General features: G+C 33.2%; 2 protein-coding genes across 2 annotated transcripts; one reads left to right on the top strand and one right to left on the bottom strand.

Moving 5' to 3' along the window:
- Nucleotides 1–7,387: 7,387 nt before the first annotated feature.
- LOC139524318 (tetratricopeptide repeat protein 22-like) lies at nt 7,388–12,177 on the top strand. The gene is made up of 2 exons (XM_071319067.1): nt 7,388–7,451; nt 8,855–12,177. The coding sequence occupies exon 2, from the start codon at nt 8,871–8,873 to the stop codon at nt 11,289–11,291; it is 2,421 nt and encodes an 806-aa protein (XP_071175168.1). The 5' UTR covers nt 7,388–7,451; nt 8,855–8,870; the 3' UTR covers nt 11,292–12,177.
- A 3,439-nt stretch (nt 12,178–15,616) lies between these two features.
- LOC139524317 (uncharacterized) lies at nt 15,617–21,354 on the bottom strand. The gene is made up of 3 exons (XM_071319066.1): nt 21,043–21,354; nt 19,299–19,408; nt 15,617–16,405 (listed from the first exon to the last, which is right to left on the bottom strand). The coding sequence occupies exons 1-3, from the start codon at nt 21,333–21,335 to the stop codon at nt 15,999–16,001; spliced, it is 810 nt and encodes a 269-aa protein (XP_071175167.1). The 5' UTR covers nt 21,336–21,354; the 3' UTR covers nt 15,617–15,998.
- Nucleotides 21,355–21,737: the final 383 nt, after the last annotated feature.

The raw sequence follows: 21,737 nt of genomic DNA, 5'->3' as shown, positions 1-21,737 counted from the left end.
GTAGTAAAGCTTTATATTTAGGACTTTCAACATAATATCAATGATTACTAAAGAAGGTGAGACATTTCAGTGTGTGCACTCTTTTTTCTTTAATGTATATGCCATTTGGAAAAGAAACATAATATTCTGTGGACCAAAGATAAGACCCAAATCATCCTGCACTTAATGTGTTCAAAACCTTCTGACCACATTATTCAAATGGCAAACAATCAACACATTGAACATAAGTGTTTGTACCATGTCAAGGTCTATAGTTGCAATGAGCTTTATATTTCAGAGAGTAGAAAAAAGAGAAGCTAAAAAAAACGAAGGAACATTCAAACTCACAAGTCGAAAACGAAATGATAACTTCAAGGCAAAAAAAAGAAAAGACCAACAGATAAACAACAGTACAAAACTTAGAAAACTAAAAACTGAGCATCACAAACCTCACAGAAAACCGTGGTAGATTTCATGTGCTCAGGTAGAAGACTTGATTAACTTTGTATATAGTTACCTTATGTAATGACGTTTCTGTCTGCTATTTGTCTGTGTTGTCCTTGAAAACTGCTTGAAAAAAGTTCTTTTTTGCAAAATGTGAATTTATAACTTATTGTTAGCAATAGATTAAGTATTCTGGTACATGGGTTTCTTACAATATCTACATGTCTGTCCAACAGGGTACACCTGACCTCAACCATTTATGGATCAGTGATCCAGGGTTTAAATTACATGATAAGGCCCATTTCTCAGATACTATAAGCATTAGGTCAACTATAATTGGGGTAGGGAATGATTGCACGGTGTACATACAATACAGAGTAGAAATGTGGAATGTGTCAAAAAATCCGCCAAAATAACAACTGCCAAAATATTTCGTATACCTTAGTCAATGAAAATCGCGAAATTTTACACCCGCAAAAATAACCTACTACTGGTATACGGTATAAATGAAATAAAATTTAAATAGAAAAGACTAACAAATCCAGAAGCTCCTGACTTGGATCAGGAGCAAATATGTAGTTGGGTTTAGATGTCTGTCTGGCAGGGTTTATCTAATCTTGACCCTTATTTTCATGGTTGGTTGGTCAATATTAAGGTTCCTTGTTAGGTCTGTTTCTCAGATTCTATTAGCAGTAGGTAAACTATAATTGGTGTTTACAATGATGGTTATGTGTATATGTCTGTCTAGCTTGGATTATTTTACCTTGACCTCATTTTATTGTATTATTGATAACATTAGGATTATTTTGATACTTAAAGTAAAATTTATCTTAAGGACTATCTACATTATATCAACCATGAAAAGTAAAGCAGGCTAGACATTTCAGTGAGTGCACTCTTGTTTATTCAGAGATAAAAATACACTCAATGAGAAGGTATAAAGCCACTTTGATGCCCCCAACAATCTTAAAATAGAAAAAGAAAAAAAAATACCAAATAAAATTCTTCAGTTGTTAATAAGAAATTATATATAGATATAAGATGATGTGGTATGAGCTTCAGAGAAACAACTGTCAATCCAAGTAACAATTTGTAAAAGTAAACCATTATACATTGTAGGTCACAGTACGGCCTTAAACACTATAAGCCTGATGGTTTGTCTTATAATTTGGCGTTAGGTCTTTAAACTTCTTACATTTTCACAAATGAGTGGGTTTTTTTTGTAACATAGTATGTTTTGGGCAACACTTGTGACTCTGGACCTTCACAATAGACCAGTAATCTCTTGATGTACCATTTTTAAACATTAACTTTTTATCAAGGGAAAGTATGTACAGTCCAATATTATGGTGACATTTTTTTATCAATGTGAATAAAATGTGACTGCCAACAAAAGTAAAATACATATCAAGACAAAAAGAACCCTTGTTAGAAAAAATATCTATGAAAAAACTAAAGTAAAATAAACTGCAAGGAGACTACCACCTAAGGTATAGTACATTCTAAGGAGAAAGCCATACAAAGTAGAATAAATAGCAAGGAGACTGCCACCTTTTGTAAAATAAATAGCAACGAGCTAGCCACCCAAAATAGAATTAATATCATAAAGACTGCCACCTTAAGTAGAACAAATATCAAGGAGCCGACTGCCCCCTAAAGAATAAATATCAGAGACTGCCATCCAAAATAGAATGAATTTCAAGGAGACTACAACCTTAAGAAGAATAAATAGCAAGGAGACAGCCACCTAAAATAGAATTAATATCCAGCAGACTGTCAAATAAGTTAATATCAAGGAGACGACTGCCACCAAAAATAGAATGAATTTCAAGGAAAAAGCCACTCTAAGAAGAATAAATATCAGAGACTGCCACCAAAATAAAGAATGAATATCAGAGACAGCCATCCAAAATAAAGAATGAATATCAGAGACTGCCATCCAAAATAGAATAAATAGCAAGGAGACAGCCACCCAAAGTAGATAAGATATCAAGGAGACAGCCACCCAACATAGAATAAATACTAAGTAGAAAGGAGACACCCACCCAAAGGAAAATATATATCAAGGAGAAAGACACTATAAGAAGAATCAATATCAGAGACTGCAACCAAAAATAGAATAGATATCAAGGATGAATTATGTCAAGTAACCGACTGTCATACGAAGTAGAACAATTAAATTCAAAAACCCCCTTCCAAAGAGACTGTCTTAATCAAACAGTAAGATAAATAACAAGGAGACCTCTACTGAACAATGGAAATAACCAACCAGTAAGATAAATAACCAAAAGCCACTGAACAATGGAATCAATCAAGCAGTAAGATAAATTACAAGGTGACCGCCACTGAACAATAGAATTAACCAAACTCCTTATTAGCATTGTAAACTTCAGTTGATCATTGAGCGAGGACAGATGCAAATAGCATTTGGGTCATTAAAGGTCGATGTAGCATGTGTATTCATAGATCCATTTTTAGCTCACAGGGCCCCAAAGGGCCCCTTGTCAGCTTTTGCCATCACTTCAGTGGCGTCCGCCGTCGTCCGTCGATTGTCGTCTGTCGTCGTAAACTATTTAACTAAAGGTTTCTTAGGGTATCTAGTGTATCTGAATTTTTGATCCATCAACAAACATGGCTGCCATGGCTAAAAATAAAACAAAGGGGGCAAATACAGTTGTTGGCTTATATCTCAGAATCAAAGCATTTACAGTAAATCTGACATTGGGTCAAAAGTTTAAAAGATGTATCAGCTCTAAAATTTTCAGACAAACTGAACCACCCATTGTTGGGTTACTGCCACTGAATTGGGTGTTTTAAGGTTCATGTGGACCCTATGGCTAAAATGGCCGCATTTTCACCTCAAAATTTACTCTTAGTACAGGCAAACCTGTGCATTTGGAAAAGTTTAAAGGCATAGCATGCCCTAGATAAATAGAATTCAAATGCATTGTATGATTTAGAAAATTCATAACTTAACTGGATTTTTCCGTACACTTTTTTTCGTCCCTGTAGAAGATGATAAAATTAACAAACAGTTGAGTTTACCTTGATATGGTCCACTCATGTACACAGTTTAAATAACCAATTATTGTCAGGTATCTATTGTCCATCTCATGTCCTGTCAAGCAATACAGCTCACTTCAATTATTACCTGTGGGGAAGTTCTCAAACCTGTTTCCCAACTTAGTTTATTTTGGCACCTTCTGGAGGAATGAAAAAAAGTGCACAGCAAAATCCTGGTAAGTTTTTATTTTTCTAAAACATAAAACATATTTGAAATTTATTTATCTAGGGCATGCTATGCCTGAATTTTTTAACAAATGCGCAGGTTTGTCTGTACTCAGAGTAAATTTTGAGGTGAAAATACGGCAATTTTAGCCATAGGGTCCACATGAACTTTAAGGGCATACGATACAGTTTTGAACCTGTATTTACAAGTTGATGAAAATTTGCATATAGGCTATTTTTTACCTGATTAAATCAAATATGTCATAAAAAATATACCTTCATGTGCTACTTTTTGAGTAAAATGAGGTCGAAATTTGTATATTTGCTCAAAATTCAGATTTGTGTCCGTATTTTCTTTTTCGAAAGAACGACGTAACTTTTTTGCTTTAAAAGATAAACACAAATTGTTTTTTGTTAAATAATCGGTAATTTCTGTATTTTATAAGTATCATTGAAAATTATGTAATTTTTATTCCGAAATAACTCTATATTTATCAAATGTTCATGAATAGAGGAAAACACGTAATTTTTTGCTGCATGTTTATCAAAATTAAAAAAAATGCGCTATTTACAGTTTTATAAAATTTGGGTCACATAATCTCCTTGCAAAATGAAACAAATTGTTGCTTTAAAACATAGGGGTCCCTGCACTCGTTTTCAAATTAAATCAGTTTGAATGATAAAAATCAGTCGAAAAATGCATCTTTTCCCGATATGTCATAGTGTCACCGGGGAAACAAGGTGACTTGTCGGGTGTGTAACAAGAGCCTGAATGAATGGCCTCTTGTTACTGAAACTGTGTGATGCACCTGATCACACAACGAATGATTGCTCTGAATAGCAATGAGAACTCTGATACTGAAACTCTGGTGAAAACTAACTCTTGAGACTTTGGAACTAGCGAATGAATAAACCAATAATTCAGCATGGAATACTAATACTTTTATTACAGATGGACTGTGTTCAGTGTAAAGTCCTGAGTCCGAATCTTGCTTATTAAAATTATAAGCAAGTATTTATACACAATTGAAATGACAATAATAAACATCACAAATAACAATTAATTTGAGTGATATTGTTCACTGGTAAAGATTAAACTATTTTTAGAACTTGAAGAATAGATATTAAATGATAATCTGATTAAGACAATTAAGAACATACATTATGAATAAGGTAAAATGTCACTAATTAGCTAACAAATTGAAACATGTCACTCAATGTCCAAACTAAGAATTAAATTGCATATCAAAGCATGTTGATTTTAAGTCCTGGATATGAAATGTAAATAGAAACGAAATTATAAAATAAAATGAATTATAAAACACAAAGAATTAAAGTCTTAAATATCAAAATTGAGAATTTTAAATTAAAGTCCAAAATAATATACGAAGCTGCTTTTTGCACTGTCACATATGCCTCTCCTCCCAATTAAGTCCGTCCTCGGACTTAGCACTATCTAAATCGGCCTCCTCTGCGGTTGTTATAGTGTCTGTTGTTGTTATTGGGACGCTGTTGGTTTTGGCGGGATACAAGATGGAGTTCGTGGTTAAGGTCCTGAAGTTGAAAAGTCAATTGAGAAATCGAATCCGCTTGAAAATTTACCTTTGAACATAGGTCTGCCTTTTCTTTTTCCAATGCTTGTTTTTCATTATTTAATGATTGGATTTCATCCGTAAATTCGGTCGAACGTAAATAGTATAGATCTTGGACCATTTTCACAGTTCCGTCCTTTTCAATTAATTGCTCCTGTAATTCTTGAATTTGATTGACATATTCCTGTACGTTTATACGCGCAACACTTTCTTCTTTCTGTTGACTAAGGTTTTCAAGTTCTTGCTTGAACTGGTCTCTCTCTGATTCGATGATTTGCTGATTCTTTAATTGAGTTTTGAGTGCCTCGATGCACTTTTGATGTTCTAGATTTGTATTCTTTTCCTTGATAATTTTCTGTTTCACACTTTTTAATTCTGTTTTGAGCACATTTGAAATATCCAAATATTGAATGAACGGTGAATTTCTCATACCAGAGAACGGTAAAGCACGTATAACATTTTTACTCTGAATATAGCTGTGTATTCTCGCTGTATCGCGCTCTTTCTGCTTTTTAGATTTCACACGCACTGGTGTACTTTTGTTGTCTTTTGCTGCTTTCGAAAAACACTTACTAGAATAATGTCCGAATTTTCCGCACGAGTAACATCTCTGATTGAAAGAGTTACAAATATAATGTTTGTGAAATTTGCCACACCTTCCACATGCTGGACTATAACCTGACTGGATGTTCCATGGTCTCCATTGTGGTCGGAAGCTGTACTCCATCACTGAATATTGTTTACGCTACTTGTCTGGGAACTCGCTTGGCTGCTTGAGGTCTCTGGATCGTGTGCTGAGCATAGAAGTCAGCACGCCGTCGTCGTCCACCAATCTGTCACCGGGGAAACAAGGTGACTTGTCGGGTGTGTAACAAGAGCCTGAATGAATGGCCTCTTGTTACTGAAACTGTGTGATGCACCTGATCACACAACGAATGATTGCTCTGAATAGCAATGAGAACTCTGATACTGAAACTCTGGTGAAAACTAACTCTTGAGACTTTGGAACTAGCGAATGAATAAACCAATAATTCAGCATGGAATACTAATACTTTTATTACAGATGGACTGTGTTCAGTGTAAAGTCCTGAGTCCGAATCTTGCTTATTAAAATTATAAGCAAGTATTTATACACAATTGAAATGACAATAATAAACATCACAAATAACAATTAATTTGAGTGATATTGTTCACTGGTAAAGATTAAACTATTTTTAGAACTTGAAGAATAGATATTAAATGATAATCTGATTAAGACAATTAAGAACATACATTATGAATAAGGTAAAATGTCACTAATTAGCTAACAAATTGAAACATGTCACTCAATGTCCAAACTAAGAATTAAATTGCATATCAAAGCATGTTGATTTTAAGTCCTGGATATGAAATGTAAATAGAAACGAAATTATAAAATAAAATGAATTATAAAACACAAAGAATTAAAGTCTTAAATATCAAAATTGAGAATTTTAAATTAAAGTCCAAAATAATAAACGAAGCTGCTTTTTGCACTGTCACAATAGTTTGACGTCGCGAAAATAACATTTTACGTTAGCAACGTCATTACCTTCCCTGTAACTGTATCGTATGCCCTTAAGGACATTTTGTTGATTGCTGCCACTAGATTGGTTATTTTGTGGAAATTTTGCGATTTCAAGTTGGTTATTATCTTGAATATTAGTCATTGTTATTGAAGATAAAGATAAACTGTAAACAGCAAAAATGTTCAGCAAAGTCAGATCTACAAAAAAGTTTCATGACCAAAATTGTCAATTGACCCCTTAACTAAGGATGTTATTGCCCTTTAAGGACAATGTGCTTCGGTCAACGCTTTTACACCACAATGAATTTACAAAAGAAGCATTCAACTCTTTTAAAAATGATTGTTTTCAAAACAGTGCGTACGCCTACAGGTTTTTGTTTTGTTTTTATTAGTATTAGTTGGTGGTTTTTTTCTTTTTTTTGGGGGGGGGGGGGGGGGAGGGTGTTTGTTGTTTTTTTTTTTGTTTTTTTTTTATCAAGTTGAACACTCATCTAGTTATCATTTGCTTAAATGCTTTTTACTGTAACTAAATTCTTCAATTTTAAATACTCTTAAAGGATCATTTTTTAATTGATCGATTTTTAAAATTATTTCCCTTGATTGTCAAAATAACCCGGAAGAGAATCAACAAGATCGTTTATCCTTGAAGAGTTCAAAATCAGGTAAATATACATTTGAATGCATTTCATCGTAGTTATTTCATTTCCATACTGAACTATTAACTTATGACATTCAATTACTCAGAAAATTAAAACAATTTAAGATCATTTATAAAATACAAAATAGAAAGAACAAAATACATATAGCCATTTAAGTGTTTATAGTCTGGTAAAGTATAACTGTTTATTATATCAATGATCAATGTGATGAACAGGAGCAGATGCAAACTTAGAGATGGGAAGTAGGTCCGGGCTTCTTTTGTAGGAAACATTTGCTTGTATATTTATATGCATGAATGGAACGGACCCCACTTTAGAAGTCAGTACCCCCCTTTTATGAAAATTTCTGGATCCGCCACTTGGGGGTTACTGGTTCTCACTTCCTTACCCGTACTCCTACTTCCACACCCACCCCTTACTCCAGGACGAAAATCGATCAAAACTTTTCCAGCATATCCTTAATAGCCTATCTTAGTTTTACCCTCCCTGTTCCCCTTGTCCCTGCTCTGACTCCCTCTTCCCGTCCTTCATTGTAATGTTTCCATACCTCTGCCTACCCCTATCAATGTATTAAAGAAAGAATATTTTCAGTTAGTTATAGGGGCATGTTACCGATATATGATGTCATTGAAACTTGTCATTGAAAAATAATTACTAGTACTTGTTTAAGATTTCAAAGCAGGCTAAACAAGAGAAGGGAACAATTGTTTCAACTTTTTTGGGGAATACAGTTTTCCATTTGAATCTCAATTTACGTGAAATTTACATGAACATTTTACATGATCGTTGGTTTCATGAATAAGCTTGTTGAAATTTTTTAATGGAATTTCATGTGAGATTCATGGGTAATCCACGTGAGCAAAATTTGTCTGTGATATTTTTCGCCAGTTGTTGTTGACAGTCGTTTGTCCGTTAACGATGTTTTGAAATCTTCTTCTATGCGGAATCTACTGGACTAATATTCACTAAACTTGGCCACAACCACTCGTAGGACGGCTACTTAACCATCAAGGAAAGCTAGGATATGGATAGCTGGTTTGATAAATTGATTGGGTTTGAGACAGCCATAAGGCTTCACGGTGGAGGCTTAATATCAAAAACGTTCGGTCAATATGATATCCATGTCTGTCGACACAAAAATAACCGACATTGCTAACACTATGATATAATTATGTTTTGCTTATCTACGCAATAAAGAACACCTCATTCATTATATTTGTTAAAGATAAACACAAATTACTATAATTAGACATACACACATATAATAATAAAAAAAATGAATTGGATTGCAGATAAAATGCGAGGTAAACAAACTTCAATGAAACAAAACAGTTTAAAGATGGAATTGTGTAATTTTCAAGAACTGGACCTTTATTTGGCTAAATTTATTTTTATTTTATTAACAGGTTTTCAAGGCTAAAAATGGAAGAGCAAACAGATTTTGGACACTTTTCTCTGTCTTTGAACGCTTCACAAGTTCAGTCAGAAGCCACTTTATCACACACCATTGCTAAAGTAAAGTCTCTTCTAGATGATTACGTGGATGGATTTTCTGCAAACGCTATTCGGAATCTTGTTGGGGTCTTCTACTTTTATAACAAAGCACCAGAGGAATCACTGAAGTATTTCCAAGACGTGCTAAAGAATGACCAAGAAAATCTTAATGCACTTGCTAATCAGGTGTTTGTGTATAAAAGATTATTTCGAACAAAAAAAGCAGACGACACATACAGAAAATTGGAAGTGGTACTTAGTTCTATGAATGCTTTTGCTGTCGCAGTACAAAAAGCAGAATGTGGGTTTGCATATCTCTTTGATTGCTACATGAACAATGTAAGACCCCGATGGGATAGGTGTACATCTACATTTGAAGAAGCATTGCACGAATTAGAATCTGTTAAAGATATCAAGAAGAGAATAAAGTTGGAAATTAAGTTTTGGACCATGCAGAGCTATCAAAAAAGATATGAAACGGACGTTAGGGACCAAATTAAGCACCAAGAAACATTTGATAAAGCCGTGAATATTATCAATCAGATTACAGAGGCGCTAGGAACTGATGAGTTCAAAGATTGCAGAAACACAAAGACTGTGATTAACGTTGCCGCAGTTTCACAAGCATATTTAGGAACATTCTTCTTCAAAAAGCCAGATACGAAGTGGAATGAGAAAGGACTAACTGAAGTTGATAAAACTATAATACCACCGGTTGTAGAGGAGACAGGGAGAACAGAAGAATTTAGAGACCCCAGAATCTGCTTTATTAAGGCTTTGAAAGAAAACCCAGACAATCGGGAAGTAAGAATTCGTTATGCTAACTATCTTAGAGATATACGAAATGAAAAAGAAGAAGCAACCGAAGAAAACCGAAAGCGCCTCGACGAAGCACTCGAGCATGTTAATCACTCCCTGTCATTAGACGATTCGGAAGCCAATTGGTTTGGTAGGATTACAAAGGCGAGTATATATTTCAGTAAATATCAACTCTTCAAGAACAAAAATGATTTAGAAAGTGCTATACGTGATTGGGAATTCGCAGACTCATTTCACCATACTTCTAGAATTTTTAGCCAGCTAGCAAATGCTTATCGATTAATGGCACTGAGAGACGGGAGTGACGCAGAACTTGATCTGGACAAAGATGAATACATAACCAAAGCATGTGTATACTTTTGGAAATCCGTGCAAATGTTGGGAACACAAAAATGGCCCGAAATCCATAGGTGTTACGGAAGATTTCTTAGAGATCTTGGAGACAAAAGAGAAGCAATAGAATGTTTTAAGCGAGCTATGGAAATCGACACAGCAAACAAACCTACTAAAAGCTTTGAACATTTATTTGAAACGTTTCTCCAAATGTACGAAGAAGAAGTACAAGATCTTCCGAATTGTAGTAGTGAAAGTGTTGATGAAAATGACCATAAAGTAGAATTAAGAGTTGATCGATTGTTGTTCGAGATAGCTTACTGGTTCCGATTCGCTGTGAAAAAATACAAAGTTTTAGATTTAAAGGAAAAGGACGAACATCCAGAGGCTTCTAAAGCACAAAAGCCGGACCCGAAATTCACAAGAAGTTATAGTGTCCAGACTGATATAGGAATCGTACCGAGTACTATTGATATTAAAGCAAAGGAAGCTGCAAATCTTTTTGAAAAACATACCCGAAGATTTTGTGATGAATACAAGACAGCCATGGCACATCTTTGTGCTTATTTTGAATCAGTAACAGAAAGCTATTCGGACAGAATCTCAAAAATGATCCAACAAAGTGCTTCGTTCAAATCAACTGAAGACGTCGAATGGAACAAAATTATGGAATATTGGACCAGACGTCGAAGTAAATTGAGTCAACATAGCGGAATAGCATCCTGCCCAGCTTGTGGAAATCTAACAAACAAACTTTCTTATTCAGAACCTCCCGAAAAAGCAAGAAACGAAATTTATAAGTATGATTTCTACGTCGTGTATCCAGAAAACCAAAGAGAATGGGTTTTGTATTCGTTAATTCAAAAAATTGAAGGTGTCTACGGTTTTAAAGGCGCTATAAATGACAGAGACGCAATACCAGGTGACAACATTTTCAAAAGCATTAGCCATCTCATTGAAAACTGTCATAGAGTTCTAGTGGTTCTAACTAGAGAATTCTACCAGGACAGATGGTGCATGCACAGTCTAGACTTAGCCGAATCTCACTCGTACACCAATAAACGTGACAATTTCATAATTCCGATTATCTTGGAATCAACTGATGTATCTGCTGACAGATTTAGTACTATTATCTGTTTAGATGGAGTGGAATATTTTGACTGGGACAAACTTGTTCGTTCAATTAATCAAAGATGAATTGTTGACAATGCTTTTAACTATCATTCGGCAATCCTCGGTAGAATCCGCTACTCTCCTTCTATCAGATGAGGGTACGGAATTGGCCGAGTTGAGACGAATGTTTTAACTGTGAGACAGAAGTACTAGTCTGAATAGGGATGCTTTTATACATGTTATAGTATCTGTTATAGCTGTTGGTGGGAATTTATTTTTTTTAAATATTCAAATATGTGGCCATCATCGCACGATGGGATTTATCCTGCATTGTAGCCATCATGGCACGATGGGATTTATCCTGCATTGTACCGATCATTCATCTTTTGAGGGATGGAGCATGTGGCTTTATTAGGAAAAACGTTTTTCCCCCGACTTCAATATAAAAAAAAACCAAATTAATACTTTACAGTAACACGATTTTTTTTTAAACCAATGATATCGATGTGATCAAAGAAACACTTTCATTTTCTGAAACATTTTTTTCTCGAGATATTTAGGATTTAGAGACAAAATGTGAAGAATAAATTTCAAAAGGTCAATCAATAAATATCCTTAAACCTAAAATCTATAAATAATATTTATCCAGCAATTGCATTTATTGCAAATCTGATTATTGTAATAAAAAAAACTAATTTGTGCATTATTTCACGACAACGCTGGTGGCCGAGGGTATTCGAGATGCCTTGTGTTTTTGTGATAAATGACGAAACAAGTCTAGTTTCTTGTAAATATAGTACACTTTCTCACAGAATGGTTTGACGAACATTTAAAAAAACATTTAAAATTGGGGTTTTTCTATGAGTCGTTTAAATCACTCGAAACTAGATGAGATATGCACAGAAGTGATAGATATGTATTATAAATATAGAAAAATAAATATTTTAATCAACAACAAAAAAATAAAAAATATCTGTATCATATACCCAAGCGTCTGTAGGATAGTGTAATAAAAATTAAAAAAAATGACTGACACTATAACTATATCCCGTATTTCTAAATTCGTCTTTTTGGTGTTGTCTAACAAAAAAACCAAAAAAAATCTTTTAGTCTCTAATTGTATTTACTTATTTAGTTTCGGAGGATAAACTAGTGGGTTTCCTAACTATTTTTAACAGAAATTCCTTGGTTAAATGTATGGACAATCTGAATACCAAAACCTAAATATATATATATCAACTGAATTAGAATATTCTACGTTGTCTTTTTTTAATTTTCACTAGACCTTTGCTATTCTTCATCCTCTGATTATAGATATAACCAGTGGATTGTGCAGCAATGACCATTAGAGGGGTACGGAGGACATAAATGCCAAAATACGCGTGAACATAAAAATATAGTTAATTTTGAATAATGGAATGGACTGCTGTGACCCTTCATCCCCTAATTACAGATTACAGATATACCTTATATCTCATTCGAAAGCTTATTAAGAAAGGAACAAAAAGTTTATAGTCAATATGTTCCTCAATGTATATTAGAGGAGTAACGAAGGACTTGAATATCGAACTACGCGTGAATATTGAGAAATAGCTTATTTTGAATAATGGAATGGACTGCTGCAACTTGTCAGCTCCTAATAAAGGAAAAAAAAATACACCTAATTAAAGCTTATTGATAGAGGAAGAAACTGCGAATAAACAAGATGTGCCGCAACGACCATTAGAGGGGTTACGGAGGACCTAAATGCCAAAATATGCGTGAAAATTAAAAAATAGTTAATTTTGAATAATGAAATAGATATTTTGAATAATGGAATGGACTGCTGTGACTCTTCAGCCCCTAATTAGATCAAGAGGAGTCAGTTGCAAAACCGGTTAAAATTCCAGAGAATGTGGTTTTCGCACCTAACTGAACGCTGCCTTTGACCCCCATGGACGTATACAAACCCTATCACCAATATTCAAAGAAATAACTGCCAAATTTGCAGTATTATCATTGTTGTTTGTTCTATTGCAATACACGTTGGACACTATGATTATTTTTGATGATGTCCATATAACAATGCCACTGCTATGTGGGGCACACTACGTGTTGCTTTGCTGTTAATATACCGCATATATATGATTGTCGTATGCAGAATCAACATTTGTTCTAACATCTTCAAATATAAAAACATTTTCTGAAACTAACGAAATTCCATTGGTCTAAAGACGGTAAATCCATCTTGGATACCTGAAGAATAAAACAATCATTAAAATAAGCTTTGGAGAAAATAATATTTGCTGACTGTATACAAGTCAGATAATGCACCTTTTACGGTTATTTTGTTCCGCATGCATACATGAGATACTTGTATGATTTTGCAAGATAATTGAATTGCTATCCGTATTGTAGATATACCTTTAGCAAATCCCAGTTTCTACAAACCGGATGTCTAATGCAAATTGCACAAACCAATCGCAGTATAAATTTAGGCACTCAGCATGCTTTATAATTCGGATGCATTTATTTTATCTATCATATCTTCATATTTTGTTTTCTGGGTGCCTACAATCATTCTCAACTCGTTATTGAAGCTGCCTGTGCTCAATTTAGATGTAGGTTTATATTTCGATGTGAAGTGAAACCCTGTGGCATGCAATTTATAAGAATGTTTTGTACACTTTTATTGATGTAACACACTATCACATTGGGACCTCTTATATACACACTTATTTTGGTCTCAACAAACATTAACAATTTTACTTAAAAAATCAATCCAAATGTTCTACAGGAAAAACTTCCTTTTGTAGAATATCTTATTTCAGAAGTTTTATGAATACCTGAACATACTCTCAAATTCCAAATTTTATATAAAAATATATATATGTATATATAAAAAGATACCAGGATTGAAATGTTGTATGCCAGACATCAAGTCCACAAAGACTCATCAGTTTCGCTCGAAAAAAAAAAAAAAAAAAGGCAAAATAAAAACCACGCTGAAGTAGGCCTACATTCATTATAAATTTTCAAAATTATATAATGAAAAATGAAATAGTTCATTATTTACTATTCAACGTTTAGTGATGAATAATGCATAATGAAATAGTTTATATTTCAGTATTCAAGTTGAAAAGTGAATAATGAAATAAAAAAAATATTTTTTGACTGTGACACTAGTACTATATCCCGTATTTCTGAATTCGTCATTTTGGTGTTATCTAACAAATATTCAAATAAAAAGAGAAAAAAATCAAAACTCTTTATTTGTTTGTTAAGTTTCGGAGAATAAACTAGTGGATTTTCCTAATTATTTTAAACAGACATATATACCTTTTGTTCCTCTTTTGATAACCTTTCGAATGAGGTATTTGGTAGTGTTCGTTTTTCTCAGTCTTTAGTTCTTTATGTTGTGTTTTATTTACTGTATGTTGGCTGTTTGTCTTTTTTCTTTTTAAGTCATGGCGTTGTCAGTTTATTTACTGTATTTTGGCTGTTTGTCTTTTTTCTTTTTAAGTCATGGCGTTGTCAGTTTATTTCGGACTTGTGAGTTTGAATGTCTCTTTGGTATCTTTCGCCTCATTTTTAAGTCCGTGTTCAGTATTGTCATTTGATTAAAATCAATTTATATTTATTATTTTGTGCGCATCAAGTTTTTTTTTAAATTGTTTTTCTATATGAAATGCTGAATAAGTGTTCATATTGTTTCTATTTTGTCTTCTTAAAAATTGTTTATCTTCAGTATTTGAAATTTTGCAATACTGTCGCATAAATGGACCATATGCGCAATTAAACCTAGCATAATCAATTATTCCTTTAACAGTGTCAAGGAGTACGCCATCTGCTATTTATTTATTGCTATCTCCCCGAGATTTTGATGGAGTAGTGTTGATTTGAAGTCTTTATTTTTCTATGTTGTTTTGATTTTTTTTATTGTTTTTTTTTGCCATGGCATTATCAGTTTGTGTTGACTTATGAGTTTGAATGTCCCTCTGGTATCTTTCCCCTCTCACTTGATGTATTTTATAAGCATACCATTTAATTTCGATTTAATTAAGAACCTGAATTTCCTATTGTTAGTTAATAGTCACCGGGGTTGTTCTTACATGTGCAACTCGACGGGTGCCACATGTGGAACAGGATCTGCTTAACCTTCCGGAGCACCTGAGATCACTCCAGTTTTGTCTTTATTTTTCTATGTTGTGTTTTGAGTACTGAAATTGTTTGTCTGTTTCTCTTTGATTCTATTTTTAGCCTTGGCGTTGTCATTTTCTTTCGGACTTATAAGTTTGAATGTCCCTTTGGTATCGATAACCTCTCTTTAAAGATAACATGGAATCATTCTAATGGTATGTACGTAAAATTGAAATGTCGTTTTTTATTATTCAAAAGAACCGAACATTTTTGTTCATACATTAATTACTTTTTCATTCATCTCAACTGTTTATATTTTAGCACCTCATTTTTATCTATTCTTTAATTTTTTGGTCCATTTTTCTCTGTTCTTTATATTTTTGTTCCATTTTTCTCTTTTCTTTAATTTATTGTTCCATTTTTCTCTATTCTTTATATGCCCATTATTCTCTACTCTGTAAACCCTCTCCCACCCTATAAGTAATAGATGGTCAAATCATAATTCTGGTCAAAAACAATACTAAATTATTTAAAAAAAAAAAAAAAAAAAACGGCAGTTCATAGTTTTTTCAAATGCAATATACTAGCATTAGATATTTCTATTCGTTGTACTAAAACAACTTATCATAAAAACTTTAAATTTGGTCTTTTTGTATAAGGTACATAACGTTTTTAAGGTTTCTGAGTGACATGGCCAGTTAAAAATCCAGAAAATGATGATTTTGCACCTAGATGAATAGCCTCAGTGGTATCATAAGGACGGACCCATACAGCATCGCCAATGTTCAGATGGACAACCGACATAGTTCCACTGTTGTCGTGCAAATCATCTCCTCGGCAATATGTGTCTGCAATTCTTGTACCGTCTTTTACGATTTCAATGTAAACGTCTTTAGTATGCGGAGCGCATTCGATGTCAATATAAAAGGCATACAACCCTGGTTGTTTTGTAATGAAAATACCATTATATTCACTGTACGCTGAACCAACATTCGACATCACGTAATTAAAAATTATAGCATTTCCTGAAGATACCAATATCGAACTGTGCAAAAAGGCTGTAAATCCCACTTGGCCATCTGTATATACAAAAATATACATGATTAATTATGTAAAGATTCATTAAAAATGTATATCTGATTTGTTTCTTTCAAAACAATAGGATTGTGAAAAAGAAAGGAGTAGGTCCTGTCCAGTAAGACCCCTTTTTAGCCCCAAAATATAGCAGTTTTACAAAATTGTTCAAATGTAAACTTTTAGTTATTTATTGGACAGAAGAATGCTTCTGCTACATAAATATGGGCTGTTTTTGACAATACAATGCACATATATCGGGTAGTAGCACCATGAAGTCATGCTAAATTACTGAAATCTTCACAATTCTAGCATTTTAGTTAAATTTTAGACGGTTTCCGTGTAAAACGAAAGTGGCTGCATTCGTGTTCATCCTTAATATTGAAATGTAAGTTGTATTTAATGATAATACATAACATATATAAAGGTTGAGGATGAACACGGATGCGGCCACTTTCATTTTTGACAAAAACCATCTGAAAAGTGACATTTTTCTGCATATCTGGTAGATTTTTCATATTTGAGCTTGAATCGGATCGTTTTTAATGACTAATTCAGCTAAAATATTTCACATAAACTAATAGACCACTTTCGAGTTCATCCGTCACCGGCAAAAACTCGTCAATTATACACGCCTTTATGACGTCATTTACCAGATAGAGGGGCTCGCCTGTATCCCTGCACTATTTACGTTCATCAAGCGTCTTAGTGATCGTCTCTGTGCAGGATAAACTAGAAATAATGGTTGCTCTGTAGGTACTTACTGACATTTCCCTAATGACAGCAGTGTTGATTGTCAATTTTGAGAATTCAATTTGCCGAATAATTCGTACAAAATAGAATTATAGTTTTCCAACCACTCGCTCAACATTGGAAGGAAGTGACGACGCCCCTAAACGCAAAAATGACGATGATAAAGGCGCGTATAATTGACGAGTTTTTTCCGGTGACGGATGAACTCGAAAGTGGTCTATTGAATCAAATGAAATAGACACTTAAGTGTTTAAAAAGTGGTCAAAATATTTTGTCAGATGAACCTGAAATTTGAGGCCAAAATCGGTCCTTACCGGACCTACTCCTTTCTGCGAAATATCGATAGAAATAAAATCGATCAATTAAATAATGATTTTACTATGTTGAATAGCAGTTTACTTGTTCAACAGAATATTAATAAGATAGTTGAATCTGTAAATGGTTTAAAGCTGGATTCAGTCGAAAAGGTGTTTCGATCTTTTACTTATAAACGACATGAAAAGAAATGTCGAAGAAAAGTTATTAAACCTTTGTTTGACCAAATATGTTGGGGAAAAGGCGGCGCTTTCGAATAGCAAAAAGAAGATATAAATACAATACAACATGTTCAAAAAGAGAGGAGATGAAGAATACAGAACGTGAATACAAGAGGCAAATGAACATTTCTATTAACAAGCATAAAAAAGCCATGAAAAAAAAGATGAATGTTTTAAAAAATAGTAATTCTAAAGAAGTTTGGAAGATATTGAACTCGTATAAAGAAATAAAAGGAATAATATTCCTGTTGATCACTATACTTTTTGAATTTTTCAAAAAATTAAATTCGTCAGATCCTGAAGCTGGTGAAGAAACTATTATAGATTAGAATAACGAACTTAATTCACTATTAAGCAGTGCTATAATACTAAAAATGAAATTTTTTAAATGCATCAAAAATGTCAAGAATGACAAAGCTTGTGGCGATGACATATTAAGATCTAGCACCACTCAGATTTTCATGCCAATCTAGGTAAAACTGCTCAATATTGTTTTTGATACACGAAAAGTGCCCAAAACTTTGGCTTGTTTGTAATGTTATACCTTTTTATAAAAACAAAGGTGACCATTCAAATCCCCAAAACTACAGACCAATAATTATATTGAGCTGTATGGGTAAACTTTTGACGTCAATTTTGAATTTAAGAGTGAGTAATTTTTTGGAAGAATATTTGTTGTTTATTGAAAACCAGTTTGGTTTCAGAAAGGACTATTTCACTAAAGACAGCATATTTACTTTGCATATTTTATTTGAACTACTGAGACAAAAAAGAAAAAAACTTTAATGTGCTTTTATTGATTTTGCTAAAGCTTTCGATACAGTTTGGAGATCTGGTCTTTAGTTAAAACTCATTTTACATACAGTGAATGGGAAGATGTATAACACTATTTTCAATATGTATAAAAATGTGAAATCACGAATTTTCAGTGACGGGGGGAAAATATAAATGGTTTGAAATCTTTATCAGATCAAATAAAGAACGAGCTAAACACACTAGCCGTAACCACTTATGTCCCTATACTTTACAGTTGTATTTGAAACTTATAATATGTTTGTTAATCTATTTGTATATGTCTCTTTACCATTGTACTTTAGTTTACGAGAATAAAGATATATCTTCATTGATTCTATAGAAATGTCAGTACCGCGTTGATAATTGTTGTGGTTATATTAATATTATTCAGAGTATTTCTACAATGCTGTAGATTACTTAAAAAAAGAAAAATTCAAATTGGGAAATGTTTAAAACGATTTATAATCAGATATTTTAACATTATATATTTATAATTTGACATTAATTGTAAATTTAATACTTTTTGGAAGTTTCGATTTTTTTTAAATTCAATATAATGAATAAACTACATTCCAAATCTGTTGAATTTTAAAGTGTTGGTTATAAACATTGATTTCAATACCCAGAGTTGCATATATTCAAAGAAAGGAAAACAAAAGATAAGGTCAATATTGCCATGAGAGTGTGAACCTTTAAAAAACTATTTTCAGTAGATTTTGATATTCACATTGCTCATCAACTGCATGTTTCGGTTCTTATACATCCTTGGCTTTGCTATGGACGCATGCAATTTTTAAGTGTTTTCATTTCTTACCTGAATTTGCAAGCCTTTTTTGCCTGACATTTCCTTCACCATCAACATCTCTATTCAAAATGTCGTTTTCAATTACATCTTCAAAACTAGAATTCTGATAAGAAGCAGACCTACAATTATGAATGAATATTTCTTTCTAATAATGAAGAGAGCAAAGATTTTAAGCCCATTCTGAAGTTGATTACAGTACATTCAATCGCGAAAATGAATAATATGACCAGGAATTCACATGGCTACACATGTATCTGTTTCATTCGTAAGAGTTAATTAATCATGCAAACGCATAGCACTAAATGAAAAAACTTTATGAAAAAAAATGATATTTATATAATAGTTCTTGAAAAACTGGTCATTATCGTGATATATGGACTGCCCACAGGACAATGGTATTGACTAAGATAGTGATAATGACTGAGCCAAAGGCGAGGTCATTATCGCTGTCGCAGTCAATACCACTGTCCTACGGGCAGTCCATGTATCACGATAATGACCAGTTTTTTCAAGAACTATTATGTTTATTTCATTGAGAAACCATGTTTTGGAAAATTCTCGTAAATTCAAAATGCCTAAAGCGAACTCGGGTAGTTGTACGATTTCTATGACAAAGAGTGAAGACCAGTCGTAGTAATACTGCCATTCATTTTAGTGCAATTTTTCAGTATATAAATACTTAATCAAGTTATCTTTAATTTTATATTTAACGAAAACATATAATAAACAAGTCAACAACTTAAATAGAATGAAATTCAAAACAGTGTGGCTGTGGCCATTGATTGACACATTAAATTCATCCATTGACTGGGACAATTTACGTGAACGTTTGTCTGTAACGACCACTGTTCACGACGTACCTACGATAGACATTTAAACTGTGGGGTCACCAAAGGTTATATAATTGATATAAATCAAAACATCGTGTTATTTCTGATTAGTTTTTCGAATTACTTTATTAAGGTGTTGAGAACCTTTGGTGACCCCGTAGTTTAGGTGTCTTTAAAAAGTACATAGTGAGCAGTAGTTGTTACATACAAACGTTCACTAAATTGTCCCAGTCAATGGATGAATTTAAAATGTGTCAATCAATGGCCACAGCCACACTGTTTTGAATTTCATTCTATAATATTAAAATCAGGAACATGTTTCATAAAAGGTAAATCTCTCTAAACAGAGAAGCCACGCCCCAGCGGTCATTATCAGACGAAAACTACGCCCCAACGGTCATTATCAGACGGAAACCACGCCCCACCGGTCATTAGCATGTAAAAGTTCGTTAACGACCGGTTTTCTGGTCCGTTTTTTCTGTTAATGACCGATGGAATTTATTACTGAAAAATAATGAATGCCATGTGACCCCTTTTTATCTAATAAGAGAATCTTATTCTCAACCGATATGAAATAAATCTTATTTCAAATGTCTAAAATCTGGGACTATTATACTAACATAATAGTCCTAGCTAAAATACAAACCAGGCAGGACGACAATGATGATTATTATGATAATGAGGAGGCGGGGGAGGTGGATAATGAGGATGATAATGATGAGGGGGATTAGGAGTATTAGGATGCGAAGAAGGAGGAAGAGATGATAAGGAGGATGAAGACGATATAGATAAGGAGGATGAGCAGGATAATAATCCCTATATGGCAAACGTCGTGTTGTTTGTGATAAGCATCTAACCATTATTTTGATATAATTTACTTATTTTTCAGTTAAGCAATTACCTAATAACGATAAATAACATACCAATTAGATCTGTTCTGTCTTATTTCAAGCTTGGTATCAGTATTTTCATCAATGTTTTTAAGGTTCATACTACCGTTCTCCACCAATTTCATGACTATGTTTTCTAGCTTTTCTATTATTTTTCTCTGCGAAGCCAATTCTATGCTTTGATCTGTCAGTTGTTTTCTCAGTAAAGTAATATCCTCTAAAATCATGTTACCAATAACGGTCTCAGGATCATGTGTGGACTTAGACATCGCACTAACAGACAACGCGAACAAAAAAAAACCCAAAATGGTATTGTGTGCATCCATTTTACTTCGACAAGTCAGTTTATTCCTTTATCTTTATTAAATGAATTTTATCATACATAATCTGGTAACTGATATATCACAAAAAAGATAACTACTACATAATAACGACCTGGTTTTGAGATATTTTCTTTTAATTCGAATGACGAGAAAACTTCAGTCTTTACAATACGGCAGAGGACATTTTAGCGCATTGACAAGACATTTAAGCGAAAAACATTGGACGTTTTAGCGCCAAAATATAACCCATTTTAAATTATTACCCATTTTAACGAAAATTATCAATGCCCATTTTAGCGAAATATTTTTAACCTTTTTATAATAAATGTTAAATAATGAATATATTTTTAATAGAATCAAGAATACACAATATAAATAATATATCATGTCCATCTAAATACCGCG

This window comes from Mytilus edulis, chromosome 5, assembly GCF_963676685.1.
Source record: "Mytilus edulis chromosome 5, xbMytEdul2.2, whole genome shotgun sequence".
Classification (NCBI taxonomy): Eukaryota; Metazoa; Mollusca; class Bivalvia; order Mytilida; family Mytilidae; genus Mytilus; species Mytilus edulis.
The sequence above is the reverse complement of the archived record's forward strand: the minus strand, read 5'-3'. Positions and strand labels throughout refer to the sequence as shown.

What these genes read in the sequence shown, in the direction of transcription:
- LOC139524318 (XM_071319067.1), top strand. Translation starts at nt 8,871, where the DNA reads ATGGAAGAGCAAACAGATTTTGGACACTTTTCTCTGTCTTTGAACGCT.
- LOC139524317 (XM_071319066.1), bottom strand. Translation starts at nt 21,335, where the DNA reads ATGGATGCACACAATACCATTTTGGGTTTTTTTTTGTTCGCGTTGTCT. An exon ending in AGACAGAACAGATCTAATTG is followed by an intron (nt 19,409 to 21,042) that starts GTATGTTATTTA and finishes TCATAATTGTAG; the next exon opens with GTCTGCTTCTTATCAGAATT. An exon ending in AAAAAGGCTTGCAAATTCAG is followed by an intron (nt 16,406 to 19,298) that starts GTAAGAAATGAA and finishes TTGTATATACAG; the next exon opens with ATGGCCAAGTGGGATTTACA.